This window comes from Furipterus horrens, unplaced genomic scaffold (assembly GCF_987537825.1).
Source record: "Furipterus horrens unplaced genomic scaffold, mFurHor1.1.pri manual_scaffold_6, whole genome shotgun sequence".
Lineage (NCBI taxonomy): Eukaryota > Metazoa > Chordata > Mammalia > Chiroptera > Furipteridae > Furipterus > Furipterus horrens.
The window spans coordinates 102259033-102286941 of record NW_028327176.1 but is presented as its reverse complement, the minus strand read 5'-3'; the positions used below and the strand labels follow the sequence as shown (position 1 = coordinate 102286941).

The following is a 27909-nucleotide window of genomic DNA, read 5'->3' as shown; positions in this document are numbered from 1 at the left end:
TTATAATTTTTGGAACTGAAGACATAGTAACTACATTTAAGAAGCTGATTAGTAGAAAGTGTAGATTCTATGTAAATTTACCTCCATGGGGAAAAATTTTATGATTATACATCAAATGTTCACCCTGTACCTACTCACTGGTCAAGATTAGTCTTGACCAACTGTTTTACGAGTCATATCCCCTCAACTAAACAATCAGTGACTATCAAGAGACAATACCAGATTATGTAAAAACATTTTTACACTGAATTTGGAGCTCAGTCTCTTCCATTCTGATCCATATTCTCATTGGATGATTTTATTTATTTAAACTTGATTCTCTTGTAGATAAAGGGCGAGGAAGCTGAGGCAGAAGAATGGTTAGAGTTCAGGTTTCAACTGGTTGTAGTTGCCATGTTCATATAAATAATTGTCATGTTCTCTCCACCTAGGGACCTTGAAAGAAAACAAGATTAGGGCACTTTGTAATTTCTTTTACGGGGCTGGTCAGAGATAAGTACTGAAACAAAGGCATTTTCTGTAATTATTATCCATGCTTAGAAAGAACAAGGAATAAAAATTGTTTGAGTTGGTGAAAAAAGAAAGGAGCAAAAATATTTACCGCACTCAATATGACTACAGTTCTTTTCCCCAAACCTATTATCCCTGAAAAACTCATCGAACACACCCAAGCATCTCTCTTCAGCTCTGCAGGAAATAATTTGGGAGAAAACAGCAATGGACTAAAGAGGTAGAAACTGGAGTATAAAAAGAGGTTCATGTTTTGTTATTCACAGAACCTCTTGCTGTGTACTCACTGAGATTCATCCACCTGCCATGTTTCACCAGTGTTCGCCTACTTTTCTATATGGTATTAAATTTCATGCTCAGGATCCCTTTATTTTTTATGAATAGATTTTTAATTAACACTCAGAGGAGTGAAAGGGCACTTGCTTCAGTCTTTTCTTCATCTAAAACCTACTTTGAAAAATACCATACCTTCTGATTTTATCTGTGTGGACACATTGTCTTAATTTCTCTCTGTAAATAGGGATTTCATCCAATTTCATCACACATATCTAGGCTTGAGGTGAGCAAAACCTTCACTAGTGGAGTCATCATTACATCCTTATTTAGAACAGTGCACAGTACCTCCCAAAAAACGGAATCATCATAGCAGTTCTGGTCAGGTGGCTGTCCCAAGATAGGTAACTTTAGAATTAAACCTGTAAAGGTGGGGAGATGATAAGTCAGGTTATGATGCTGAAGAAGAAAACTTTCTTGCATAAATAATTAAATAATGTCTTTCTTAAAAAAAAACAAACTTTCAATTAAAGTACTTGCTGTTAAAAAACCATCCCCTTGAGCTTACATGATTATCGTAAGAAGATTAGCACATTTTCAAATTTAACAATCAATGTTTATGGATAATTATTATGCTGAGAGCATGTAGTACAAAGAAGTATTTACTTGTATTCTGACCTGTGATCAGCCCTCCAACAACTGCCATTCCGATGGAAGAACCTAGAGCGGCTGCTTGCATGGCCGGGGTAGACCTAGTAAGCAAAAATGAAATAATCTTGTTTTTGTTTCAAAAACATCAGCAAACAAATCTCATTTCTTGAGGGCGTGCATGCCTGCCATCTTCAGGTCACAGCGCGGCATTACACATTAGGAAACTTGGTGTTTCTTTTGTATCACATATTTAGTTTCTTTGAAACTCTTAACGTAAAAAAAATATTATAAGCACTTAAAATAGAACTACTCTTTTCTTCAGAATGATTAAAAGATCTTCTTTAGAAAAGGTTTGGTATTTCCTGAAAATGTGATGGCAGGTTTGATCCGTGGTCTGATTCATTAGACAAATATTTACTGAGCACCTGGGCCAGCTTCTTTTCTAGGCACCGAGGATAGAGTAACGTACAAAACAAACATGAGTTTCTGTCTGTCTCTCCTTACCCAATCCCAAAAGGAGCAATTGTAATGAAATTCAAAAATCAGTAAGGTCAGAAAAGCTCATTTTAGCATATATTGTAGAGACAACTCATTGAAGATACTGAAATATACCACTATGTGTCATCTTAGAAGTAGTTATCTTAAAATGAAATGAGTAAAACATGCCTCAATTTTCCAAATGGAAGAATGTAATAATAAGTTATTGAAATGCATGAGGATGTTGCATGAGTGACAGATGCACTAGGAATGTATGAGACTCCTTAGCATGCCTCCCCCTTAGCAGACAATTAATAAACAGCTACAGAAAGACTGAAGGACTGATTACAGAATAGAAAACAACTGGACAAATGAGTGTGTGGGTGTTTCATCCTCATCATTCAAGGGAAAGAATGCATTAAATTCAGATTTCTTTTTTTCTCTTTACTTAAAAAAACTTAATTTTTTTCTACTATATAAAAAATTATAGAAGTAACACATGATTATTGTAAAGACCACTAATTTAAAGAAAGGAAGATATTTAATTTTCCTCAAATCCTATCAGTAAAAAATGTAAAATATAAAACAAGTACTTTTATAACAATGAAATTGTATTATGATACTAATGTTCCCATTAATTTTTAATGTTTTTTTATGTCAATAAATGTAGGTCTGGATCATAATTTTAGTTGCTACAGAGTATTACACTATACAAATGTACTGTAATTAATCATCCAACTCGTCGGCAGCCGTCCGTCTCGAAAGACAATGGTGTAGCTTCTTAAGAGTCTATCTGCACCGCCGAGAATGGTTGTGCAGTCCGACTCGGGAGTGACACGGTATCTGTCTCCTCCCGTGTTGAATCGACATCTTGCGATGACGCTGGAGTGTCCTCTCCAGTGAAGCTGAAGCTACAGAGCCTGGGCAGGGTGATATGGAGGGTCTGCTGTTGCCCATGCAGCAGACCCCCCCTCTCTTCGCAGCTGAAGGGTCCAAGGGAAAGACGGAGTCAATACAGCTTGGCTTCAGGTGCGCCGCAGGAGTTGCCGGTGTTGACTACAACGTCAAACCGCCTTAGGGACTCCGGCTCCGTATTTTCTGTCGGGGTTTACTCCCTTAGCCTTTCCCCTGAAGAGGTATGCCGCAAGGCAGCGGAGGTTTTTTGGAATCAGAGTTTTCCTTCTCTAATTATCCAACTACAGGTTGGATATTTAGGTTGTTTCCAATGTTTTATATTTTTAAAAATGATGTGAGAATACATCCTCATATGAACATTGTGAACTTACCCGATATTTTCTCTAAAGTGAAACCTATCTAGAAATGAGACTATTGGTTAAAGGTAATAAACCACTAAGGGATGTTCCAAACTGAAAATGTAAAACTTATATGTCCATTTCCCTACTTTAGCTACCATTCGGTATTATCATTCATTTAATCTTTATCAATTTAATAACTGAAGAACTGGTAACTTGTTTTCATTTGCATTTCTTTAATTACTAGTGAGGTTTAATATTTAATGTACACATATTTGTTTGATTTTCTTCTATCGTAAACTTACTGTTAATTTTACCAGAATTTACGAAGATGTTTTATAAGGCATTAAAACATATTTTTGATGAAAAGTGTTTCATGATGAAATAGACTTGAAAAACACTTGTTTAAACAAAATTAACATTATTAAAGTCAGGCTGCATTATATGCAAAAATATATATATATGTATATATATTCCTTAAGAACACTAACTTCTCAAGCCCTGGCTGCTGTGGCTCAGTGGATTAAGCGTTGGCCTGTGAACCAAGTGTCGCTGGTTTGATTCCAAGTCAGGACACATGACTTGGTTGCACATCAGGTCCCCAGTTGGGGGCGTGAGTGAGAGTCAACTACACAATGATGTTTCTCTCCCTCTCTTTCTCCTTTCCCCTCCCTCTAAAAACAAACAAGCAAATAAGTAAATTATTTTTAAAAAAAGAATACTAACTTCTCATTGTTTTATGCTTACCAAGAAACCTGATTTACATTTAGTATTCTGAATAGACACATGTGAGTTAATAGTCTTGGCTCTTGGATTAGGTATATTGTCTGGTGCATGGAATGTGTGAATTTTACACACTTGGATGGGCCTTCCAAGACTTTCCCCCAACTCCAACTCCCCCTGAGTAAATTGAGATGATTTTTCTAAACCCAGACCCAAGGACTGGACTCTCAACCATGAAACCTACCCCAAATCTGGTTGCCCAGTCAGACCCAGCCTGCAAGCCAGATAAACTTGTTTTATTGCATCTGTGAAACTAGTCTAGGAATGATTCTCAAGAGTTCCTCTATTCCTAATCATGAAGTACCTCTTTAGAGTGTTTGCAGTCTTTATACACTATAATACTTAAGAGTTGATGTCATTGACACATGCTTTTATCACATTTGATTTGCATTAAAACACTTTAGTGTTTGGTTTCAACATTCTGTTAGGTGTAGAGATAACTGAAAGAAAATGTGACTATTTTTGGAGTTGTCATCCAAACTTGCATAAGGAGTAAAAAAATAAAACACGCAGAAAAATTGGTCAACTATATATATGAAAGAAGCAAAATTCCTATTCAGTAAAAAATGTGATTAAGCAAGTTTTTCAAATATTTATCATTACCTGTCTCAATAGGGTTAAATTTTAATTGGCTAAAATTGAAAAGATTTTTCTCTTCAAATTATGCAACTCTAGCTACTGGTCATCTTGAGGCATTTTCAAACACACATTCATCTTCATGCTTTCAATTGACTTTAGAAATTGAGCGTTTTGCTTCCTCCTTACTTACTATGATCTTTCAAGCTGTTTTTCATGGATGACTCTCATATCAAATTGCTTCAATCATGTTGCCTAGAAGTGACAACTGGTGGTTTATGACATCACTTCCATTCTCCAGGATTTGATTGATAGCCATTTTTCCTCTGGCCATTTAAATAACTCTTACACCCCTTTGGAAAGGATCTAAGTCTGCTAGGGGTTTTAAAGAATAAATAGTACAATTCTCTCATTTTACAGAAGAGGACATAGAACCAGAGATGTTGAGTGACTTGTCAGGAGCCACATAACTAGTTAGTAGTAAAGTTGGAGCCATAAGCCAGTCTTTCTGATTCTCCAGATTCAGCTGCTTTCCATGTTATGTTCTCATTCTTCTTTGTGTGGATTGGATGAAAATGACCACTCAGCTCACCACATATGCCCTGTATGCCCCATTCTGTGGGGATCAAGTAAAAGAGAAAGCCTACTATAATCTGATTATGATGATCAAATTGTCCTATTTGTTAGGAGACAGGTGCCTATGGTAGAGAAATTTAACGCTGTTAATTTACACAAAAAATTAATAATATTAGTTAAGACACATCTTCCAATCAATTCTATTCTCTTCATTAAGGACAATACTTACAAACTTTGGCCTGGACTGCTAAAGGAAAAGATCTCTCATCTCTGGATTCATGGAGTGAGAGAAAACGTTATTGGACAGAGGTAAGGGGAAGCAGGAGGACCCATTCTTTCACTCACCCATTAGATGCTCCCAAGGCCGCTGCCGCAATGCCTGCAAGGCCTCCTATCACACCAGGTAAGCCATGCAGGTTATGTACTCCACATGTGTCTTGGATCCTCAGTTTAGTAGCAAAAAGTGGCTAAAATTGTAAAAAAGAGGAAGGTTTGTTGTTTTGTTAGTTGTATAGGAATCAATAACTGAAGTAAAAGATCATGCAGGAAACATTTTATCTATAGTCCACTTTTCCATCCACAGCTAAAACCCACTTAAAGTCAAAGAACCTGAATCCATTGGTGGCGAAACTGTTCTTTTTAGTCTTTAATAGATGGTTTTGAAAGCAAGTGATTCCAACTCCTACTCCTTCTTACCTGCTGATGATATCCTAAAGTCCCCTTAAAAGGGCACAGAGTTTTTAATGATACAAAACAAACAAACATCAACAAAAACTTTAATGAAACTGCCTCGAGGAATCGTAGTAGGTTATAAACAACCGATATTGGATACTTTCGTGCTACAGAAAAGAAGTCAGAAAAGAGCAGAAACATTGCACATTGAAATGTGATTGTACCTGTGAAGGCAAAAGACCTCCAAACAAAGAGAGGTTTTTATGAAAGAAATTTTCATAGCTTTTCTCTTCTGGTGGGATGTGAGAAGATGACAGTGCACTTCTAAGACTGACTCAGCATCTGTCATACTTACAGTCAGAAACTTAAATCCAAGCACGGAGACCATTCCTGCAACGCCCCCAATGATCATAGAAATGTACGGTTGGATCATCATGTCTGCACAGGTGCCCACGGCGACTCCACCCGCGAGGGTTGCGTTTTGAATGTGCACCTGTGTGGAGCACAGAAACAGAGTGAAGTGCCCTGAACAGGCCAAGTTCAGAAGGACTGAAGGAATCCAGGATTCATGGACCCCATGGAGCATTCTTCATTTGAAAAACCTACTAATTATTTTTAGAAAGGGTGTTCTATGTTATTACAGAAAGCCTTTATTCCCAGCAGTTGAGTTATACTGTCTTTCTTGCCAGTCTATGAGTTTCTTGCTAGTGTGTGAGTGATCAGGCTGTGAGACCAGGGGTGGAGAGGAATGTGAGGAAGTAAAAGCAGCTGTAGTGGAAGGATTGGAGAATGTAGATCAATCTTTCTGGCAGCATTTTTCCTGTTGATGTTGTCTGGGAACACATTTGTGGGAATGGAGAGACATTGAAAAGCATACATTACACATGAAAGAGGACAGCTTTCACCACTGTCACTATACTGAGAACATTTGAGGTCGGAAGAGGGTCACCCATTTGCCTTTACCAGAATTCCTCAGAAAAATCATATTCTGGCTGCTCTGGCTGAGGAGGAAAGGTCATCGATACGTTTAAAAGAGAACCACTGAGTTGTACGCATGTGTTTTTCCTTCTCATTTTTTTTCAATTTTTTTTAATGAATCAAGTTGCTGAGAATTGAAATGCGTGTCCCTAGCTATGCTTGATAAAATGACAACATTCTTTTCCTTCCTCAGATTAGAAGAAGAGTGTCTGCTCTGAGGATGTTGCCTTCACTGCCATTTCTCTAGTTCAGAGGCAAGACACGCAAAGGACCAACTTGGGGGATTTAAAAATTGTTTCCTTTTGGAATAATTTTAGACTATGTAAAACTGTGAAAGTACTTCAGAGAGTTTCCATATATCCCTCACCCAGTTTCCCCAATGTTAATATCTTACATAATCATAGCACTAGAAAATTAGCATTGATATAATACTCTTAAAGGTTTTATTTGAATTTCACTAGTTTTCCCACTAAAGCTCTTTTTCTTTTCTGGAATTTTATTCAGGATCTCACATTGCATTTAATCATTATTTCTTTGAAAGGAGTATTTATGGTTAGAAAATAGGATCAACTATTATTCTACACTCTCTTTTTCTACTCTTGACATGTCCTGTTTCAGATTTTCTAAGAACTTGGAGACAACTTTATTATTAAAGAAACATTTCTCATATCTTTGATTTTTGCATGATTATATTTTTTAATAGACTGTTTCTTGATTATACTGTTTAATTTTCTAGGGTACACATTTGATGAAGAAAGGAATTGATAATGTTCTCTTCAAAATATTCTTCAAGGTCTGCAGTGTTGTGATTTGTTCTGGCACCTCAGCAAAGATGCCAAAATGATCTACTTATCTGAGCAACCATTGGTGTTACTCAGTGAAGCTTCCATGGGGGTAACGGAGAGCAGATTGCCATCCCAAAATATACTTTATTTTGGAATATTTATTATTTTAAGTTGGCTTATTTTAAGAAACAAAAGGCTCTGAAAGAACCTTTATTCTTCCCTCCAACTACCTAAAGAATTTAGATAGAGATTCTGCTCCAGGAAGAAAACTATGATCATAGATAACTACATTTTAATATGAGTGAATTGTTATAGACATGGAGAAACCTATCAAGGCTCTTTTGATCAAAGTCCTTTCTGTGTCCTCTTGTTAAAGATAACCCAACAGACATTTGTTTACCAAGCATTGCTTCTCTATCTCCATGTGAATTGTGTTCTTCCCTTTTGAAGACCCCCCACCCTTTTCCTCTTAGTTCAGGATGACTATGTATAAGCTTCAACTGTCCCATTCATCCTCAGGTCCCGTATTTTTATGGATCCCTGTATATATATACATAATAAACTTTAGTTATTTTCCCCTGTTATCCTTTTTCATGTCAACTGAATTTGTAGGTCAGCCAGAAGAACTAAGAGGGGGCGGAAGAAAAAGTTTCCCTTCCCCCACAGGGGTCACTTTGGCACTTACCATGTCCAGTTTGCCTCGATGCTCCACGAGGCTGGAGAAGGCATAGGCTGTGAGCACGCAGGCAGCAAGGGAGAAGTATGTGTTGACAATGGCCTTGTACTGCTTTTCTCCAGCATCAGCAATGGCTGAATTAAAGCTGGGCCAAAATATCCATAGGAAAAGAGTCCCTACAATAAACCACAAAAACAGATGTTAGTTCTTAATATGAAAGACAGTCCAGGACAGGCTGCTTGCCTTGGGCACTGACAATGTATCTACTTTTAGGCTTAGTTATCTGAGAGGGAGAAACCAGCATAAACAGAAGTATTTGGTGGCCAAAAATTTCATTTTTTTTCCCCCATAAGATGGCTCTAGGAGCACTTAGTTGTCTTTAACTTCACTCAAAGCAATTTTGTTGGATTGTATTGTGACAGCTATCATATCAGTGTGCACTTAAAATAAACTTATCAAAATTAGTGAAATTTTGTGTAGACATTGTAATATTGAAGATGGAAGAAAATAAGCAACATTTTTGGCATATTATGCTTTATTATTTCAAGAAGGTAAAAATGCAACTGAAATGCAAAAAAAGAATCTGTGCAGTGTATGGAGAAGGTGCTGTAACTGATCAAACATGTTAAAAGCGTTTGTGAAAATTTGTGTTGAGATTTCTCACTGGACAATGCTCCACAGTCAGATAGACCAGTATAAATTGATAGCAATCAAATAGAGACATTACTTGAGAACAATCAACATTATACCATGTGGGAGATAGCTGACATACTCAAAATAGCTAAATAAATCATTGAAAATTATCTTCCGCAGCTTAGTTATGTTAATCACTTTGATGTTTGGGTTCCACATAAGCTAAGCGGGAAAAAAAACTTTCTTGACCTATTCCCACATGCAATTCTCTACTTAAGGTAAGTAACAAAAATGTTCTGTTTTAAAGACAAAGTGTAACAGGCAATGAAAAGTGGATACTTTACATTAATGTGGAAGGAAGATCCTGGGGCAAGCAAAATGAACCACCACCAACCATACCAAATGTTAGTCTTTATCCAAAGAAGGTGATGTTGTGTATGTGGTGGGATGGGAAGGGAATCCTCTATTATGAGATCCTTCTGGAAAAGCAAACGATTCATTCCAACAACTACTGTTCCCAAATAGACCAACTGAAAGCAGCACTCAATGAAAAGTGCCCAAAATTAGACAACAGAAAACGCATAATCTTCCATTAGGATAATGCAAGACCACATGTTTCTTTGATGATCAGGCAAAAACTGTTACAGCTTGGCTGGGAAGTTCTAATTCTTCCACCGTATTCATCAGATGCTGCACCTTTGGATTTCTTTAGTTCCAAATTCCATTAAGAAAAATTCCAAATTCTCTTAATGGAAAAAATTTAAATTCCCTGGAAGACAGCAAAAGGCACCAGGAACAGGTCTTTGCTCCAAAAAGTGAACAGTTTTGGGAAGATGGAATTATTAAGTTGCCTGAAAGATGTCAGGAGGTAGTGGAACAAAATGGTGAATATGTTGTTTAATAAAGTTATTGGTGAAAATGAAAAACATGTCTTTTATTGTCATTTTAAAGCCGAACAAACTTATTAGCCAACCCAATAGTATTCCCAGGTTGTTCCTTGAAGATCTTGACTGTTATGCTGGAGATAACCTTCCCTCGTGCCTGACCAAACAGACAAGGATTGGATGAGTTTCATCCCTACTCACCAATCATTGCAAACAAGTCCGAGTGGTACACAGACTCCTCGTTCTCATGCCCCTTTCTCAGGCCTCGTCGATACAGGACCCCTGCTACAGCCAGGCCAAAGTAGGCCCCAAAGGCATGAATCGTCATTGATGCTCCAATGTCGGAAGCCTGACAGGGCAAAACGTTCATGTATAAGAGGTGAAACTGAATCTCACTACAGGAGAAAAGTCTACAAAAGGGCTGTTTTATTGATTTAGCACTTCAAGAAAGTAGATTGAGAGAGAAAGGATGTGTCAGACAAAGGGGGATAAAACAAGATAGCCACGCAGAACTGACTTTCAATCTTAGGTACTTCTTTCTGATGTAAGTTTAGACAAATTAGGATACTTCTCTGAATCTCAAATTCTGTAAAATGGGAAAATATTATCCAGCTAGCATAAATGAAACCATGTTTGTAAAGTGCTATGGCCTTATTGGGCACTCCATATATTTTAGGTTACATCTCCAGCTTAGGGACGGTCTCTGTGAAATACTGTTCTTGTACTTGGTATAAAACAAAGATAATTTTTGCATTTACCTGACATTGCAGTAAAAGCTCACTTAATTGCAACTCAAAGATGTGAAGCTTCAAAAAGCCTTGGTCTTTCCCATATTTATTCACTCTGCTGTGTGATGACAGGAAAACCAGCCCAAGGCCCAAGATTGATTTGAAGAGATATATGTTAAGTCCCTCTTTAGGATATTTTATGGATTTGATCAATTTTCTACATTTCCTGCCTCTAGAGGGAAAGTTCAGAGTGCCAAACCAGACTTATACAACTTCATTAATTTATTTAAGGTTTTCATACTCAATAAACTCCTATGTACCTTTTAGGTCCAGCTTAACAGTCATTTCCTCAGAAAGACCTTCCTTGTTTTCACAATCTAAATTATATCTTTCAATTATATTCTCTCATAACTCCCTCTACTTATTTTTCATAGTATGTATTATAATTTATAGTAATATTTGTGTATGTGTGTGCTCACAAACATATGTGCATATGCCTATGGGTGGGTAGGAGAATGTATGACTATTTGTTTGATGCCTGTCTCCCCCACTAGATTATAAATTTCATAATGGTAAGGACCTTAACTACGTTGTTTGTCACTGAATCACCAACACGTGACATCTAGAAAGTTATCAAAGTAATTGCTATTGGATTAAATGTTTAATAGAAGCACACGCAACATATTGGAGCGTGCCTAAAAATATTTGCTTTATAATTCTTGGGGTACTCAATGAGATTTTCATGAAGGAGAAGAAATTTGACCTAGGCTTTAACAAAAGCCTTAGAAAAGGTTGTTCACCTAGTAGTTGAAATAGAAATAGGAATTGATCATCAATAGGAAATATAATAATAAGAGATTTGGAGCTAGAAAAATTTGAGGTTGAATCCAGATTCCAGGTAATCATTTAGCAACTCTGGTCATCAGGGTTTTTTGTTTGTTTTTTCGTATAAATAGCAACAACAATAACATCTACCTTACAACATTGTGATGATGAAATGAGGCAGTGTTTATAAACCTCCTGGTTGACAGTAGGCACTCAAATAAATGAGGACTATTAATATTATTTGCTGTGGTATCACTCTTGCCTGTACAGAGGACTTCCATTACATGTTGTGACCACAACTGATATCCATAGTTAGGTAAGTACAAATCCTCTAACACTTACCATAAACACTTCAGCAACCATATGTTCATTGACAGCAAAGACAGCAATTTCTATGATTGTCATGATCAGCATTTGGATTGGGCTTGTTTTTCCCAGGACAGCTCCAAAAGAAATCAAAACTGTGGCTGTACTGAAGTCTGCATTTATCATGCTGAGAGTAAAAGAAAGAATGCATTAAAGAAAATGCAAACCCCAAAAAGAACTGTGACTTGTAATAAACCATAGCATCACCTTACCCAGAGTGTAAGGCCCTTACCCCTGCCAGTCCCCATCAGTGGCTTGTCCCAGGCCTGCTTTTGTCCTTTCCCACTTCTTTCCCCCTCCATTCATTATACACCTTTTAGTTGCCCTAACATTTTCTTTATTTTAACTTAGCTGTCTCTTATATCTTTTAGGGTTTTAATTTATTTTTTTTTTTGTGGATCTGATAAATGACATTTTCTTGACTGTTCACATTTCAAAAATAATCTTAGAAAAATGACTAATGATATATTTGTAGCTGAGATAGAAAAGATAATAATTTTATGCAGCGAGATTTCTTACAACCTTAAAGTCAAATCAGAGAGGACACAGACATTCAGGTATGATCCAGCTCAGCATCCAGGTATCCCAGCAATCTTCTATTGCTTAAGGGGGGATATTTGCCAGCTAATTCAGAGACTGACAAGAGACTAAGCAGAGAAACAATTGCTCTGAAAACACAATGGTTGAACGTAAGAGATGCTCACTTTTTGATTCCAATGGGAATTTTCTTTCCATGGCTGTGCAGGATCCCCTGTACAAGGGTGCCCCATTGCAGGCCCAGAGCAGCAATTAGTAGGTTGAAACCCACACTACTGAAGCCATATTTCTTCAGGAAGGTCATGAGGAAACCAAACCCAACAAATATCATAACATGCACATCTTGGAACACTGCAAAAGAACAAAGGGGAAAATATCTGCATTTAGGGAACACTAAGAGAGATATATCATAGTGTATCCCTTTTGTTAAGTCCTAAAGCCTTTGCATAGGACACTGCAAAGGGACAGCATTAACTGGGCACCCAAAGGCTGAGTTCCAATGTCAGCTTGGCTACTGACCAGCCATGAGTTGGTGGGCAAGTTATCCAATATTTGGACCTTTTCTTGGAACACTGCGTACTCTCATACCAGTGTGTCTTTCATCCTCTTCCTGAAGAATTGTCCTTTATTTTCCACTTTGAGGAAGTCTTTACAAAGCACAGTGCAGGCTTCACGCCCTCTTGTGGACTTTCCCAACATTTCAGGGGAAAGTAATGTTTTCTCTTGCCTTTCATACAGCTTTCTGTATCTCAACTTTAGCATCTATCACATTGTATTGGCATTTGTTTAGCGTGCATCACATTGTAACAGTTAGTTTATGAGGTGTTCTTCTTCTACACTAGGCAATGAGTTTCCTTATTGGAGAGATTTGGACATATGTATCCATTGTTCAGCAGAATTAGGCATAAAAGCCTGCATATAATAAAAGAGGCAAGAATGACTAAATGAATGAGCTGCAGTCTCCATTTATCAAAGGTATATAAATAATAGTACGAGTCCTGGAAATTTCCCCAAATTATTATTCAAGTCCAATGGGACAATGTCTTTACTAGCAGTTTCTAAACCAACATAAGGAAGGCTGTATTTTTTCGGGGAGCAAATACTTGACTTGGCATTTGGAGGTATAGGCTCAGGTCTCCCTGTTGTATCATGTGACTGTGTGAGCTTGGGCAAGCCACTTATTTTCTGTGTGCTTTAGTGTTCTCGTCTGCAATACTGAAAAGACCTTATTTCACAGAGTGACTCTGAATGGGATAACTTTCTGTGGGAGGGAGTATCAGTAATGCACTGTATAAATAAAACACATTACCAAGTGGGAGATTTTGAAAGCACAGGCCTTTCCATCAAGAAATTTACAGCTTAGTTGGTGAGACAGATATCTGATAGAACCATATGAAACTGATATTTTTGCATTGTAATTGCCAATGGAAATGGTTCAACAGTTGGCAATTTCTTATAGTTCAACCTAATACACAAAACAAATTAAGACCAAATTGGGAACAAATATATTGATAAAATATATAAAATGTAAATGTTGTATTAATATTAACCACTGTGGCAAGATATTTAAGTGGAAATAGGCATGAGGGAGGATATCCCTAGAAGATATATCTCAGAGGAAACTGATGTTAGAATCTAACTAATTTATCCAAAGGATGGAGTCAGGATTTGAAATCAGGCCTGATGGCACCAATTCCTCCCTGCATGGAGCACTGTAGGTATATAAAAATAACCAAGGCAGAGTTGTCCTCCAGGAGCTCAGAAGCACGCTACTACCCCTTGGCTCTCTCTACCTCTCTTCTACCATCAGGTTCAGCTGACAGTGGGTATAGGGTGGAAGATGATGTGATTTGGTTTGTCTCCCACAGGGGAGGCTCTAATGCACTGCCCCAACCTCCCCTTCCCCTTCCCCACCCTCGCTTTCAGAACTGAAGGATTTATTTCATTATTTTCCCTGGCTGTAGAGAGTGCTACTAGATGACAGCCATAAGCTCTCAATTCTCTTGGGAAATGCTCTTGTCTTGTCAATGTCATAGCCCTTCCCTAGGTTAACCTCTGCTCAATGACTAATTCACATGAGCATTCCCTCATCTCAGGAAAGGACCACCTGCTATTAGATAATTCTAATATCAGAGTTTCTTTTGTGCTCAGCGGAAGTCACCTCTCTCTGCCCAAACCCTTCTGCTACAGGTGTGGATCCTTGAGGTACACCCTGATAAAACTTTTTCAAGCTCATGTCTGTCTGAGAGTTTGTTTATTGAGAAACCCAACCTACAACATTTTCCCGACGGGTTTCACCCCACCCCCTGCAGAACTTTCTCTGACACAGCTTACATAACACATTTATTTGAAACTTTGCAAATTAAAGCTGATTAACAAATATGTAGCATTGATCACACCAAGATATGGATGAAGAGCCTGGCTTTCCAAAGGCTCCCAGTATTTGAAAATGGCCTCTTGGAGGCCTAGACACTTAATGTTAAGTATTGCTCTATGACAAATAACAAAATAGACATCATGGATTAAGTCACCAGGTCCTTTGGTGGTCTAGCAGCCAGTTTAACTTCTGTGTGAGTGCAGCAAAAATAAACATAAAGCGAATGAGAAAACCAGGCCCATCTTTCATGACTCAGGCACACATTAGTGTCATTCACTCTTTCCACCCTATCCATACAGTAAGCCTTTGGGCTATTTCATTGTTCCTTGGAGCCTCCTTTCTAGACAGACAGTATGAGGAGAGTAAGGACATGATAGATCTCTGGAAATTGTTTCTGGTCATCAGCTTTGAGGGAAGTCTCAGAGCAGAATGCTGTACTAACACCAACCTGTTTGATTTTTGAAATAGACGTGACCATATATACTCACCTTTATTTACAAGTTGTTTTTCTGCCATTTAATTTGTATATGTGAACATTTAATATAAGATAAATCATAAACTAAGTGGAGTAGAATTTAGAGAATATGTATAGTTTACTATCTGGCAGTGGTTTTACTAAATCTCTAAACATTTCTTGGACAATTTTTCCTTCTTAAAGGAAAGTTTGGATTCCATGAAGTCCAAAGTCTGTTTCAGCTCCATAATTTGCAGCTACGGAAGTAGAATAAAAATAAAGGACCCAGTTCTACTGACTTCAGTGTTTTTTTCATTATACCAAGTTATTTTCCTGAACCCTCTTTTATTTTTTAGAGTACTTTTGTTCCTCCTGTAATCTACTAATTTTAAAGCAATCAGTAACTAAGTAATTATATATATATATATATATATATATATATATATATAATTTTGTAATGGCTCACATTGGTAGTAATAATTCTTCATATTCTGTCTCCATCCCCCTTTGACAGAAAATGAGACCTTTTCTATGGAGGGAGGAGTTTTCTGTATTAACTGTGCTCTAATGATTTTTCCCCCTCTGATCTAATTCTTGTTACTGTTTTCCGCTATGGGGGTGCTTAAGAATCTGCTCTATTAAAATTTGTTAAAGATTGTTTACTAAGTTGTGAAAGCTCTTAACAGGTAATGATTCTGTATACAATATAGGGACTAAAGGTTTATAAACAGTTAGGATTATGTATTATCTTTAAATCTGTTCTAAGAATTTGTGGGTGGGGACTAGGGATAGGGCCACAAGTTTAGATTTGTGGTGCAAGACTTCCATTAGAGGAAAAGTGATTTCCTTATTGGTTTGAATTTTTGTGAAGCCGTCTGACAGGTTTTAAGGACTGCCAAGACTTGTCGACATCAGATATTCTTAATATGGGGTGATTTTAGCCTCCAGAATATATTTGGCAATGTCTGGCATTTCTGTTCTATTTTACTTCCACATTTATTTTGCAATAGGATATCTTGCAAGCCTAGATTCCTTGACATGTTTAAAACCAACTGATTATTCCAGCTCACTTCTACCATCATTGAGAGACAAGCAAAATGAAACAGAACCCTTCTTTTCCTCTATTTTCTATGCATGCCTGCTTCTTCTCCATCCCTCACCCAACCTTTTACCGTAGATTCTCTACATGGTGTTATCAGACACAGCTGTAACATTGTGCATGTCCCTCTTGTTTTATGTCATTTGTTTCTGTGTTTATGCTCACTCATCATTTATGTAAATAGGCCACTAAGTGAACACTCCAGTTAGAAACTCTTTTAGAATAAGGTCAATACACATCTGAGGGTCAAAATCATATGGTGGCTTGTCCATCATAGACCCTAGGAGGAAGTCTGGCACTTGTAGCTTTTCAAAAAATACCTCAGTTATGCATGAATAAATGGATCACTGGTGAGGGTCACTGAGAATTCATCTAATTGGGACTATAGCGCTTTTATTGAGAAGTATTGTTTTTCTGGATCATGTTTAAAATTGTCTAGCTCATTCATTCTCTAGAGATTTGTTGGCTTTATTGTTTTATTTATTTTTTAATGGTTGAGAGTCAGCAAGGTATTTGTCATGAATATAGCATTCTGCTCTGAGTGGGTTCCAGTCTTCTGAGCAATTGGGATTGTATTCTGAACTCTTTTCTTGAAGAATAGTATCCTGAAGGTGGAATCTTTTCTTCTCCATCTTCCAAATTTTTTTTTTTTTTTTTTTACTGTGTGGTTGCCTCTCACTCGTGCCCCCAACTGGGGACCTGACGTGCAACCTAGTAATGTACCCTGACTGAGAATCGAACCAGCGACACTTGGCTCACAGGCCGATGCTCAATCCACTGAGCTAGCAGCCAGGGCTTTCCAAATATTTTAATTTCACATTTAAATTGTTTAGAAAAATAATACAATGAACAGTATAATATTCACCTAGATTTATCAGTTGTAAATATTTTTGACATTTACTCTCTCTTCAACTATATATGTGTGTATTCTTCTAAGTCATTTGAAAGGAGATAACATTTTGCCCCAAACAACTAGAGTAAATCTCTTAAGCAAAAGGACATTCTCCCAAATCACAATGTCATCCTTTTATCCAAGAAATACAATATTGATACACTATATTACCCAGTAGAGGATCTTTATTTAAATTTCTTCAGCTGTTCCCAAAATTTCCTTTTATAGAATTTTTTGACCTATTATCTATCCAAATTTCATACATTTCCTTTGTGAAGTATCTTTAGACTCTTAATTTAGAGCAAGTTCTCCCACATAATTTTTATTGGTCATGGTGTTTTGTCTTTTATGTAGAATGCCCCACAACTTTCATTTGTTTAATTGTTTTATAAGAATGTTATACAAGTGGTGTTGTGTACTTCCCACTTCATCATACCAGGTGACACATAATTCTTTTGTCTTGTTATTGGTAATAGTACGTTTGATCACTTGGTTAAGATTGTTCTGCTATATGTTTTCTTTATAAGTGTACTTTTGCCCTATAATCTATAAGTAATTTCTGGGGTGATTTTCTTACCATGCAAAATGGGGCTTCGCTGCTTGGAACCTTCACATATGACCCAACAATCAGTGTGGAAGGAAAGCTTTTACTAATAGGGTTCCAACCTTGGGGGCTGAGAGCAGTCCTGCTCAGAACCCTCCTCTCCTGCAAGACACAGAACTTCCCTTGCTCCCCAAAAGGCTATAAGCCAAAACCCTCCAAAAGTTCCCCATATCCTTATCTGTCCATTGGCCAGACACACAAACAGATCTCTATTCTTTTTGGAACATGCCCCCTGGCTATGTCACAAGTCACTGCACATTCTCAAGAGTCACATATACAATTTGTCCTGGGCACCTGCCTTCTTCCCTTGAGGAAGGCATGGCTGATAACTTGCTTTTGTTATCCCATGTGTCTTAAATGCTATACTTTCCACTCTGTGGAAAGCCCTCTTGTTCCCAATCCTACCTGAAGGCAGGATCGTGGAGGTGGTTTCCCTACTTTCAAGAGACCCATGCTCTGTACCCTATTACAATTTTTTCAGATCATGTGTTCTCCAATAACTTTTCAATTAATGGTTTGAGCATACATTAATAAACTTTGTTGGAATCAATTATTACATTTTTATATCAAATTATAATTTTCTATATCTATTATTTATTTTATGCTAATTAGTTGGCATTCTTTTCTAAAGGAAAGCTTCCTCCTACTCCCCTTGCTTCCCTTTAAGGAATACGTCTATCAGTGCATTGATTCCTTTTTTGTTTATTTCATTGTGTCATATTCTATTACCTTCATGTCATTGTTATTTTTAATGCTCTGTTTTTTCTGAATTAGTTTATTTGGTGGTCCTTCAGGCAGGGTCTTGTTTTCTTTTGACATCTCCCCATCCCATTAGCTTTTATGCACTTGGTTTACTTTGTGCTTTCTTTGCCCTGATCTGGAAACTGCAATTTCTCCAATGAGCCCCTGAGTCGGGGAATGGTCTTTAGACACCAAGATTTGGGTTCTTTTTGTGCCTATCACTTCCAATTTTTTTTAATAGACAAAACTATTCAATTCAAAGGCAATACACAGGGTTCTACTGGAGGCTGGTATCTTATTGTGAGGTCGTAAACTACAGACAGCATGTTAATTCAGGCATTATAACAATTCTAGGTAACAGAATAGCAGCAAGCAATTTCCTAGGAATTATTTGCACTGCACAAATGAGTTGCTCTTTGCCTGTAACATATATCTAGACTAGCTAAATAGTTTAATAATAAACGAATTGAATGATATCTGAAAAAATATAGGAACAAATTCTTAACTATAGATTTAAAAAAATAAATCATTGTACTTAATCCATTGCTAATATTAAAATTCACAAAATAATTTCTATTGTTATCTACATCCTTCACCAGTTTAACTATAATTAAAATGGTTCCCAAAATGTAACTTGCAGATATCTGGGGGTCTTGGAAACACTTTTATGGAGTCTGAGAGGTTAAAATTATTTCACGGTAATTCTCTGAGATGTTATTTGCCTTTTTTAGTATGTTGATATTTCCACAGATGGTGAAAAATAATGGTATGTAAAGCTACTAACATTTTAGCATGAGTGAAAGAATTGACAACAAATTGTACAACTAGTCATGGTATTTTACACCAGCACACCCTCTTAAAAAAGAACTCAGTTATTCTTAAAAATTTCTTAATAAAGCAATAAATTGTTAGTTTTAATTATTGACTCTCTCATGCATGTCTTTTAAATATTATATATGAATCAGTATGCTGAGGTGTAGTTACACACAAAGCACTACTGAAACACGATGGTTTTCTTGGAAAAAAAAAGATGTTTTTGTTATTGTTGTAGTTGCAAACTGAATGAACATTTTTTCATGGACTCCTCTTTTACTTGGAACAAAGATTGACATAAACTATGATTTTTCAGATAGGTATTGACATTTCCTGAAAAAAAAATGAATGAATTAATGCTATTGTTTCAATTTAGAAAACTGATGGTATTTGTTGCCAGATATACTTTGGAAAGTTTGTGTCTGCCACTAGAAGCTTATCAACTTGCTAAAACTTCTCAAGGGTTTCTTGGTGATATTGTTGGAAATATTATCATGTATCTTTTTAAAAATATTATATGATGAAATATGTTAATGTTTGGGATACCTACATAGCTGTGAATTAATATTTTGCATATGAACAACATACAATATCAGAAGATTATGCATGGTCAAAAGAGCTACTCCAAGTGCAAGATAGACTAGTGGATTTTAATGTAATGGAGTACAAAAAGATCATTAATGTAGTTTTAAGGTCTCACAGATATTAAAGACCTTGTGTTTGTAGAATCTCTAATAAAATGTTAATGGTTCTAATAGGGCTTTCTTTTTAAACTTTACTTTTCTCTGGTCTGTCTACATGTTAGCAAGGATTAGCTGACAGTCATGGTGAGGCTTTATTCCTTGTCCAGTTATTTGCCTCAGCAGAGTGACCAACACTTTGCTAGGTGCCACGGCAGCTATGACATTTAGGTGTGCCTCACACTTCCACAGTTGTGCCCTGGGATGGGTACATGGGCGCTAATCCCAGGGCTGTGTAAGTAATAGCATTTTTTATTCAAAAAAAAAAAAAAAAGCAATATTCAAGAAAATGAGAGGGATTAATTAATTTATATCTGATTGAATTTGTTTGAAATACAAATTAATACACTAGTTATTTGTGAAAAACTCTTAACTTCCACTACACTACAATTGAGAACTCTTATAACACACTGTGAGCTTCTTAGGCAGGGCTGAGCCTTCTCTAAGCTTGAATCCCTGCACATGGCACAGTTTATGGCACTAGGAAGGCACCCCAAAAATGTCTGTAGACTTGAACATTGCTTTTTAATAAATTAATATTTCATAATATTCCCTCCAATTAATATGCTGTTTTATAAGTTTTATGCAGACCAACTGTTTGAAATGTAGGAAAAAATGTACATGTATAACCATAATCATGTAGTTTCTAGGGCTATTCCACAAAATGTTTTAACCAGAGATCAATATTATCCATAATTTTAGGTTATCTCCCGGAATGGAGAATTTTTAATTGTGTATGGACTGGGTTATGGGCAGTATTTTGAATGAATGAAGACCGCTTTGAATGTGAAATTTCACTCTGTGTTCTGCTTAATCCCTTTCAGGGTCCCCGGGGGCCCCTATTGATTGAAGTCTCCTTCCCTTCCCCTACCCCCTTGCCTATGTCCTGGCCTGACTGTCCTCATAGGTGGTGTGTGTGTGTGGGGGGGGGGGTTGGCTGTCTATAAAAAACTCTTTTTGGTTTCATGTACAGTACACATTGATAATCATCATGGTTATTAGCAACTGTAATTTGATGTTTTCTTTACAAAGTAGAAAAGAATCTTGCCTTTGATATCCTGTTTGATTCCTCTCTCTTCTTCGTTTTCATCTTTTTCATGTTTGACACAGCCGATATATCAGAAAATCCTGTTAGTTACACTTTCAGTTACAGCCAGCATTTGACCACTCACTTCTCAGTACTTCCTCCGCTACTACCTTCGTGCATCCTGCTATCATTTCTCTGCTGGATGAATGCATTATCTTCCTGGTATGTCTTTCTACTCATCCCCTTCATCCTCTACAACATGTTCTCTACTTAACAACCAGAAGAGTGCTTTTAAAACCTAAGTCACATCCATTCCTCCTCTCAAAGTCCTCTAGTGGCTTCCCAACTCACTCAGAACAAAAACAAGGTGCTCAGAGTGGTCTGCAAGTCCTGTAGCATGCCGGCTCTCACCTCTCTGACTTGATTCTCTCCTCTGTGTGCTACATATATTTGCACTTGTTATTCCTTCCACATAAAATGTTCTTGTCCCATTATCTATATGATATCTTGCTTCTTTTAGTTTCACTTACTGTCATAATTTTATGCCAGAAAGAATTATCTAGACCAATGATTTTCAACCTTACTCATCTCATGGCACACATAAACTAATTACTAAAATTCTGTGGCACACCAAAAACATATTTTTTGCCAGTCTGACAAAAAATAGGTATAATTTTGATTAAGTTACAAAAATAATAATAATTACATACTCTTTTTGTTCCAAAGTAACTTTTTAAAAAAACAGGTGTCTATACTTGTATAATACAATAAGGATTTCTCGTACCAAGAATTACCCAATCAGATGCAACTTTATTATGCAACATAAACAATAAAATGCAACTCTATTATATGACCTATATATTTATGGTTCAAGTCAGGGCATTCACACTAGACAGTTATTGTTATGTTGTCTGTTGTCTTTTTTTTTTTTTTTTTTTACAATCTAAGGGAAAAGAGGTCAGTGCCCCTGACTAAATAGGCATTGCATGTTTTAAAAATCCTTGTGGCGCGCTGGTTGAAAAACACTGATCTAGACTATACATTAACTGCCTATCTCAACCAGATCTCTCATTTAAACCACACAGCAATAAAACAATTTAAGTGACTATTTTATAACTCTCTCAAAGACAATACAGCATTGGTTGTATTCTAGCATACAATAGAAATTAATTAATTTCATGCAGTGAATATCTTGAGCTATTAAGACTTACTTCTTTCACACTACCCTGGTTGCAAAAGACTGAAAAGACAGCCTCTCTTGTCCAGATGTATCTATTTCCTTAATATCATTTCATTTATTGCTGTAGCATTTTATTGCCATCTATTGTATGTGTGTACATATATAAATTAAATATAATTATTTTTATAAATAAAAATGTTAAAATATATATACATATATGTCTGTATGTTTATAGTCTATCTTCCTCACTGGAATGTAAACTTCATAAGGGTATGGATTTTGCCTGCTTTTTTTCTGTTTTGTTTTCTTCACTGCCAAGAGCCTAGGGCCTTGAAGATCACGTAATAAGAATTGGAAGCTTAGTAAATATTCTCTTAATGAATCATGAAATGAATGAACTTTCATGTTTTTTTTTGCAAGAAGAGTGTAAAGGTAATATGATTGCTTGGCAATTGAAAAAAATGACCATGTATAGTAATTCTTCTCTCCAGCTTTTTCCCCCCTCTCTAGTTCTGAATCAAAGCTTTAGCTAGAAAATTTGAAGCTGGAACTTTGAGAATTCAGCTTGAATTATGCAAATTTTGAAGCTCTTAAGATAACTTTATTTTAATAACATTTACATTAGACAATATTTTAGCATTTTGTTTCTTATGTTGTGTTGTAGCTCTTTGTTTACATGTGGACCAGACTCTAGAGTCTTAGAATAAAAAGGTCATATTTCTCTTATCTTTGAAAAAGTTTGTTGCAGCACATCCTTTGTACAGAATGAAAATATTTATTATATGGATAAATAAAATGTACTGAAGCATCCTGTTCTGTTTTGTTTTTTTCTAGCTTGAAAATTATAAAATTATTTAATCAAGAACCTTCTTGGACACCTAAGTAGTGTAAAGAGAACTAGACTTGGATTCTGACTCTCTGACTTACATTTCTAACTCTTAACTTGTAATCGTGCATTTCAGCTGAGTCATTTAGCTCTAGATCATATCTACAAGTGAATACTCTCCACTTTATAAACTCCCTCAAAATGTATAGGAATGAGGAATGACTGTCAAATGGTTTTTAACAGCTTACACATTTGTTATAAAACTATAATAGATATTGTTATCATTTTAAATAATTTTAACCATTTAAAACTATGTAAGCCTCATTTAAAAATAAAAAAATCTATATAATAGAAATATAGTGTAGGCCTGCGAACCAAGTGTCGCTGGTTAGATTCCCAGCCAGGGCACACGATTAGGTTGCACATCAGGTCCCCAGTTGGAGGCGCGAGTGAGAGGCAACCACACAGTGATGTTTCTCTCCCTCTCTTTCTCCTTTTCCCTCTCTCTAAAAATAAATAAATAAATAAACACACAAATTTTTTTTAAAAAAGAAAGAAATATACTACCACCTTCCTTCATGGTTAATGAGGTTAGAAACATGCCTGCTTCTTCATTGGCAATTGAGCGTGTATGGTAGTAATTATTGTTATATTAACTATTGCATAGCTCGCTCTTCTAAGCTTAAAACTAAATTTCTTCTTTCCTCTGTCACAATTCTCAGGGAAGAATTTTACTTTTAAAATGTTAGGTGCGGGGCTTTCTGGCTCCCAGGTTGGCTCTCTCTAGTTTTGGGCTCTTCCCCAAGGATTCCTGGATGATAGTGCTGCAGCTGCCTTCATTTCCTAATGCCAAAGACCTGCAATCAATCAAGATGGTATCTGAGCCATTGTACTCCAAGGTGAGACACCCACCACTCAAGACACACATAAAGAATCACTGATCAACAGATGAAAGAATGCTGCAGCTTTTTATCTGATTAAACTTTCCCCTGAATTCCAGATCCCTTAGCTACACTTCTCTCCTTATAAAAAGGGTTGGTTTGAAATGGAATTTAAGAGGTCTGTTAGGGTACATCTCTCTCTCCATCTTCTCAGATCGCTGGCCTTCTGAATAAAGATTCAAAATAAAATAAAATAAAGTGTTAGGTGCTCATAGTTCTCATCTCAAAGGAACAAACTACCTTTCTTTCAGAATATTACAAAACCATGAACACATTGTTTTTGATTAAAACTCTATTTATATTCTATATCACCCTCAATATTCCTTATTAAATTTTAGGACTCTCACATGAAGTCTTGGCTCCTCTTCTAAATATTACATTTTGTTTCTACTCTCTCTCTCCCCCAAAGTTACAGTTGTATGTTTGGCTTTTTTTAATGTGTGTATAGGAAGTGATATTTTTACATATTGGAGAACTAATGAATAATTCAAGGTAAAAATAAGGTCATTTAACAGTAGGTAGGCAACATAAAAAGAAAAGATCAATTATTTTAGTTTTTGGCTTCTTCTGATATTTTAATAAATGCATATTCTATCCAAACACATTAATTATAGACACCAGACGCCACAGCATAAACTTATAATACCCTTAGTACTCATAACTATCACATAATTCTAAAAGAAGCTCCAATGTGGAGCTCCAGTAGTTATAGTATTTGAAGATTTCACATTCTGAGAACCTGAAAAACCTAAAATATATAAAAAATAGATTGCCTACTCACGAGGGTATAACTCAAGGAATCTGTTCATATCTGGTGACTTGGTGCTGTTGGTCTGCTGGTGAACCTTCGGATCCATTTCATAATCAACAAATAGTCCAAATAAAACAATCATGGCAATCTCCAGGCCAATGGCTATGAGAGGGAATCTGAACTTCATGTTTGTGGCAAAGGCCGGAGGCACACTGAGGACTTCACAGGCTGTGGAAGGTTGATAAAAATGGAGGGACTGCTCTGCGTGTGGAGTTAGGCTGCATGTTACAGACACTCCAATGATACTGCAAGAAAAAAAGTGGGCGAGACTGGTTAAAATGTCCAACCCATTGGGGAGAATTACACTCTGTAATCAAATTGCTCTAAATGCTGGTTTGAAGTGTTTTCAGGTTAAATGCGAAGAAGCCAGGGGATGGAAATAATCGATTGCACAAAAGTGTCTTGAATCTTATTAAACTTAATTTAAGAGACACTTCTTTTTTAATTTTAATTTTTAATTTTCAGTTATAGTTCACTTTCAATATTATTTTGTATTGGTTTCAGTTTTATAGCATAGAAGTTAGGCAATCATATACTTTATAAAGTGTTCCTCTCAATATTTTCAGTACCCACTCAGCACAGAACATAGTTATCACAATATTATTCAGTATATTTCCTAAGCTATACTTTACATCCCCAAGACTATTTTGCAATTACCAATTTGTACTTCTTAGTCCTGTCACTTCTTTCATACAGTCCCCCAACTTCCCTCTCCTCTGGCAACCACCAGTCCACTCTCTGTACCTATGAGTGTGTTTAAATTTTGTTCATTTATTCTGTTCTTTAGATTCAACTTATCAGTGAAATCAAATGGTATTTGTCTTTCTCTGACTGTCTTATTTCACTGAGTATAATGCCCTCTAAGTCCATATATGCACCACAAATGGTAAGATTTTATTCTTTTATATGGCCAAGAATATTCCATTGTATATATGTATCCCTACTTTCTTTATCCACTCATCTATTGTTGACACTTAGATTGCTTCTGTAGCTAGGCTATTGTAAATAACATTGCAACGAACATAGGAGTGCATACATTCTTTCAAATTAGTGTTCTGGATTTCTTCAGATATATTTCCAGAAATGGATTTACTGGGTCATAAGGCAGTTCCATTTAATTTTTTGAAGAGCTTCCATACTGTTTTCCATAGTGGTTGTACCAGTCTACATTCTCACCAACAGTGCACAAGGGTCCCCTTTCTCCACATTCTAGCCACTACTTGTCATTTGTGGATTTATTGGTGGTAGCCATTCCGAGAGGGGTGAGGTGGCATCTCATTGTGGCTGTAATTTTTAGTTCTCTGACAATTAGTGATGTTGAACATCTTTTTATATGTCTATTGGCCATCTAACAGACACTTCTTGAGTGCTTCTTATATGACAGGCACAACTAGGCTTTATAGGAGACAAAAACTAAAAAAATATAGAATGTGTCTATAATTAGTTTTCTTGAGAAAGTTAATCCAGTTAGGAAGACAAAAAATATAAGTAAATTATTGTGTGAAACAGGTAAGTAATATAATAATAGTTCCAGAAGTGTCAAGGAACATAAATAAAGCAGCAGTTTACTTTATCCTGGGCCAAGGACACTGCATATAAAATGATATGGATGGGGCATTAATACATAAAACAGACTGACAAATCTCAGAGGGGAGGACTAGATAAAAGAAAGTGAAGGGCTTAGCTAAAGAACTTATGTGCATAGCCCATGGACACAGACAGTAGTTTGGTGAAGGCCAAGGGAGGGATGGGTGGGGACTGGGTAGAGGTGGGCAAGCAGGAGGAATATGGGGGACACATGTAATAATGTCAACTATAAAAAATAAATATTAAAAAAAGGGTTTTCCCTGGCCAGATAGTTCAGTTGGTTTGAGCACCATCCTCATATGCCAAGGTTGTGGATTTGATCTCCAGTCAAGGCACATAAAAGAAGCAACCAATAAATGAATAAGTGGAACAACAGACCAATCTCTCTCTCTCTCTCTCTCTCTCTCTCTCTCTCTCTCTCTCTCTGTCTCTCTCTCAAATCAAGAAATACAATTCTCTTTCATTTAAATTTTTAAAAAATTTTTGTTCTATTACAGTTGTGCCATTTCCCCACCTTGCTCTTCCCTGTGCCGCCTACCTCTCTCCTCTCCCACAGTCAATCCCCACCCTGTTGTCCATGTCCATGGGTCATTTATATTAGTTCCTTGACTAGACCCTTCCCTTTCTTTCCCCCTTCCCCCACCCCACCTAACTGTGGTCACTGTCAGTTTGTTCCTTGTTTCCATGCCTCTGGTTCTATTTTGCTCATTTGTTTGTTTTGTTCATACAATTTTAAAATTGTACCACTGAAACACATAGAGAGAACAGCATAAGGCTTAGTAAACATAGAATGTTTGAGGAATAGCAATTAGTTAAATAAAGTTGGATTACAGGAGAGAGGGGAAGAAAGCTTTGATTATGGCTGGACTGGCTTGTAAAGGGCCTATGGGCAATGGGGGAATTTAAAGCACTTTAAAAAGTGGTTTTGCTTATTTAGGATAATTTTTTATCTTGAATCCTTACTCTCTTTACACAAATGTAAATATAGGCTTACACAAATATATTTTTTAGATTTAAAAAACAAGAGAGTGAATTTAAAAGTGGTCATGGCTAATCCTTTTTCTTCACAAACAGTCAAGTGTAAGTAAGATGTTAAATGGTTCAAAACCACTATGATGATTTTGCCTCCATCCTGGAATTGCTCTCACAGCAGAATAGACCTATGATTGACAAGTCATAGCTAACAGTTAAATAACATTCTTATCACTAAACTATTTTCACAAGATTCTATTCAGAACATAAAGGAGGGAGAAAGTAGAAATGACTGCTGGATCAAATTCTACATCAAAACAAATGTTTATAAAAGAAAACAGCAAGTTTGTTTCATTTTATCTTTCTGGTACATTTTTCCACAAGAGAACGTAAGGCTTTAGGACTAAATTATCTCTGATATCTTATAAATCAACCACTCAAGTACTTTAAAAATGGCTATTTCCATTGTTCTTTACAGAATGACCCAAAATAAATGGGTTTCCGTGCTAATTGTGGGAATACACATGTATAGTCCTCACTTCGATATCTGGTCTTAGTCCTCCTGAGACTGCCAACAAATCATAAACACAAAGTATATCAATAACTATACACTAAGGTTGTAAAAAATAAGTAACAAATTATACATTGAGAGAAATTCTAAA

General features: G+C 36.4%; 1 protein-coding gene across 1 annotated transcript; it reads right to left on the bottom strand.

Moving 5' to 3' along the window:
• Window positions 1-58: 58 nt before the first annotated feature.
• On the bottom strand, window positions 59-24915 carry RHAG (Rh associated glycoprotein). Its single transcript, XM_090282568.1, has 10 exons — window positions 24659-24915; window positions 12351-12534; window positions 11623-11773; window positions 9929-10076; window positions 8220-8386; window positions 6127-6264; window positions 5445-5566; window positions 1462-1535; window positions 1132-1205; window positions 59-435 (listed from the first exon to the last, which is right to left on the bottom strand). Exons 1-10 carry the CDS (start codon window positions 24813-24815, stop codon window positions 361-363), a joined length of 1290 nt encoding a protein of 429 aa, XP_090138694.1. The 5' UTR covers window positions 24816-24915; the 3' UTR covers window positions 59-360.
• Window positions 24916-27909: the final 2994 nt, after the last annotated feature.

Bases quoted from the DNA above. Each gene is read 5' to 3' on its own strand.
- RHAG (XM_090282568.1), bottom strand. From the start codon at position 24,815: ATGAAGTTCAGATTCCCTCTCATAGCCATTGGCCTGGAGATTGCCATG. The intron at 12,535-24,658 runs GTGAGTAGGCAA...GTTCTTTTGCAG, and splicing joins ATTCCTTGAGTTATACCCTC to TGTTCCAAGATGTGCATGTT. The intron at 1,206-1,461 runs GTCAGAATACAA...CCACCTTTACAG, and splicing joins TGTTGGAGGGCTGATCACAG to GTTTAATTCTAAAGTTACCT.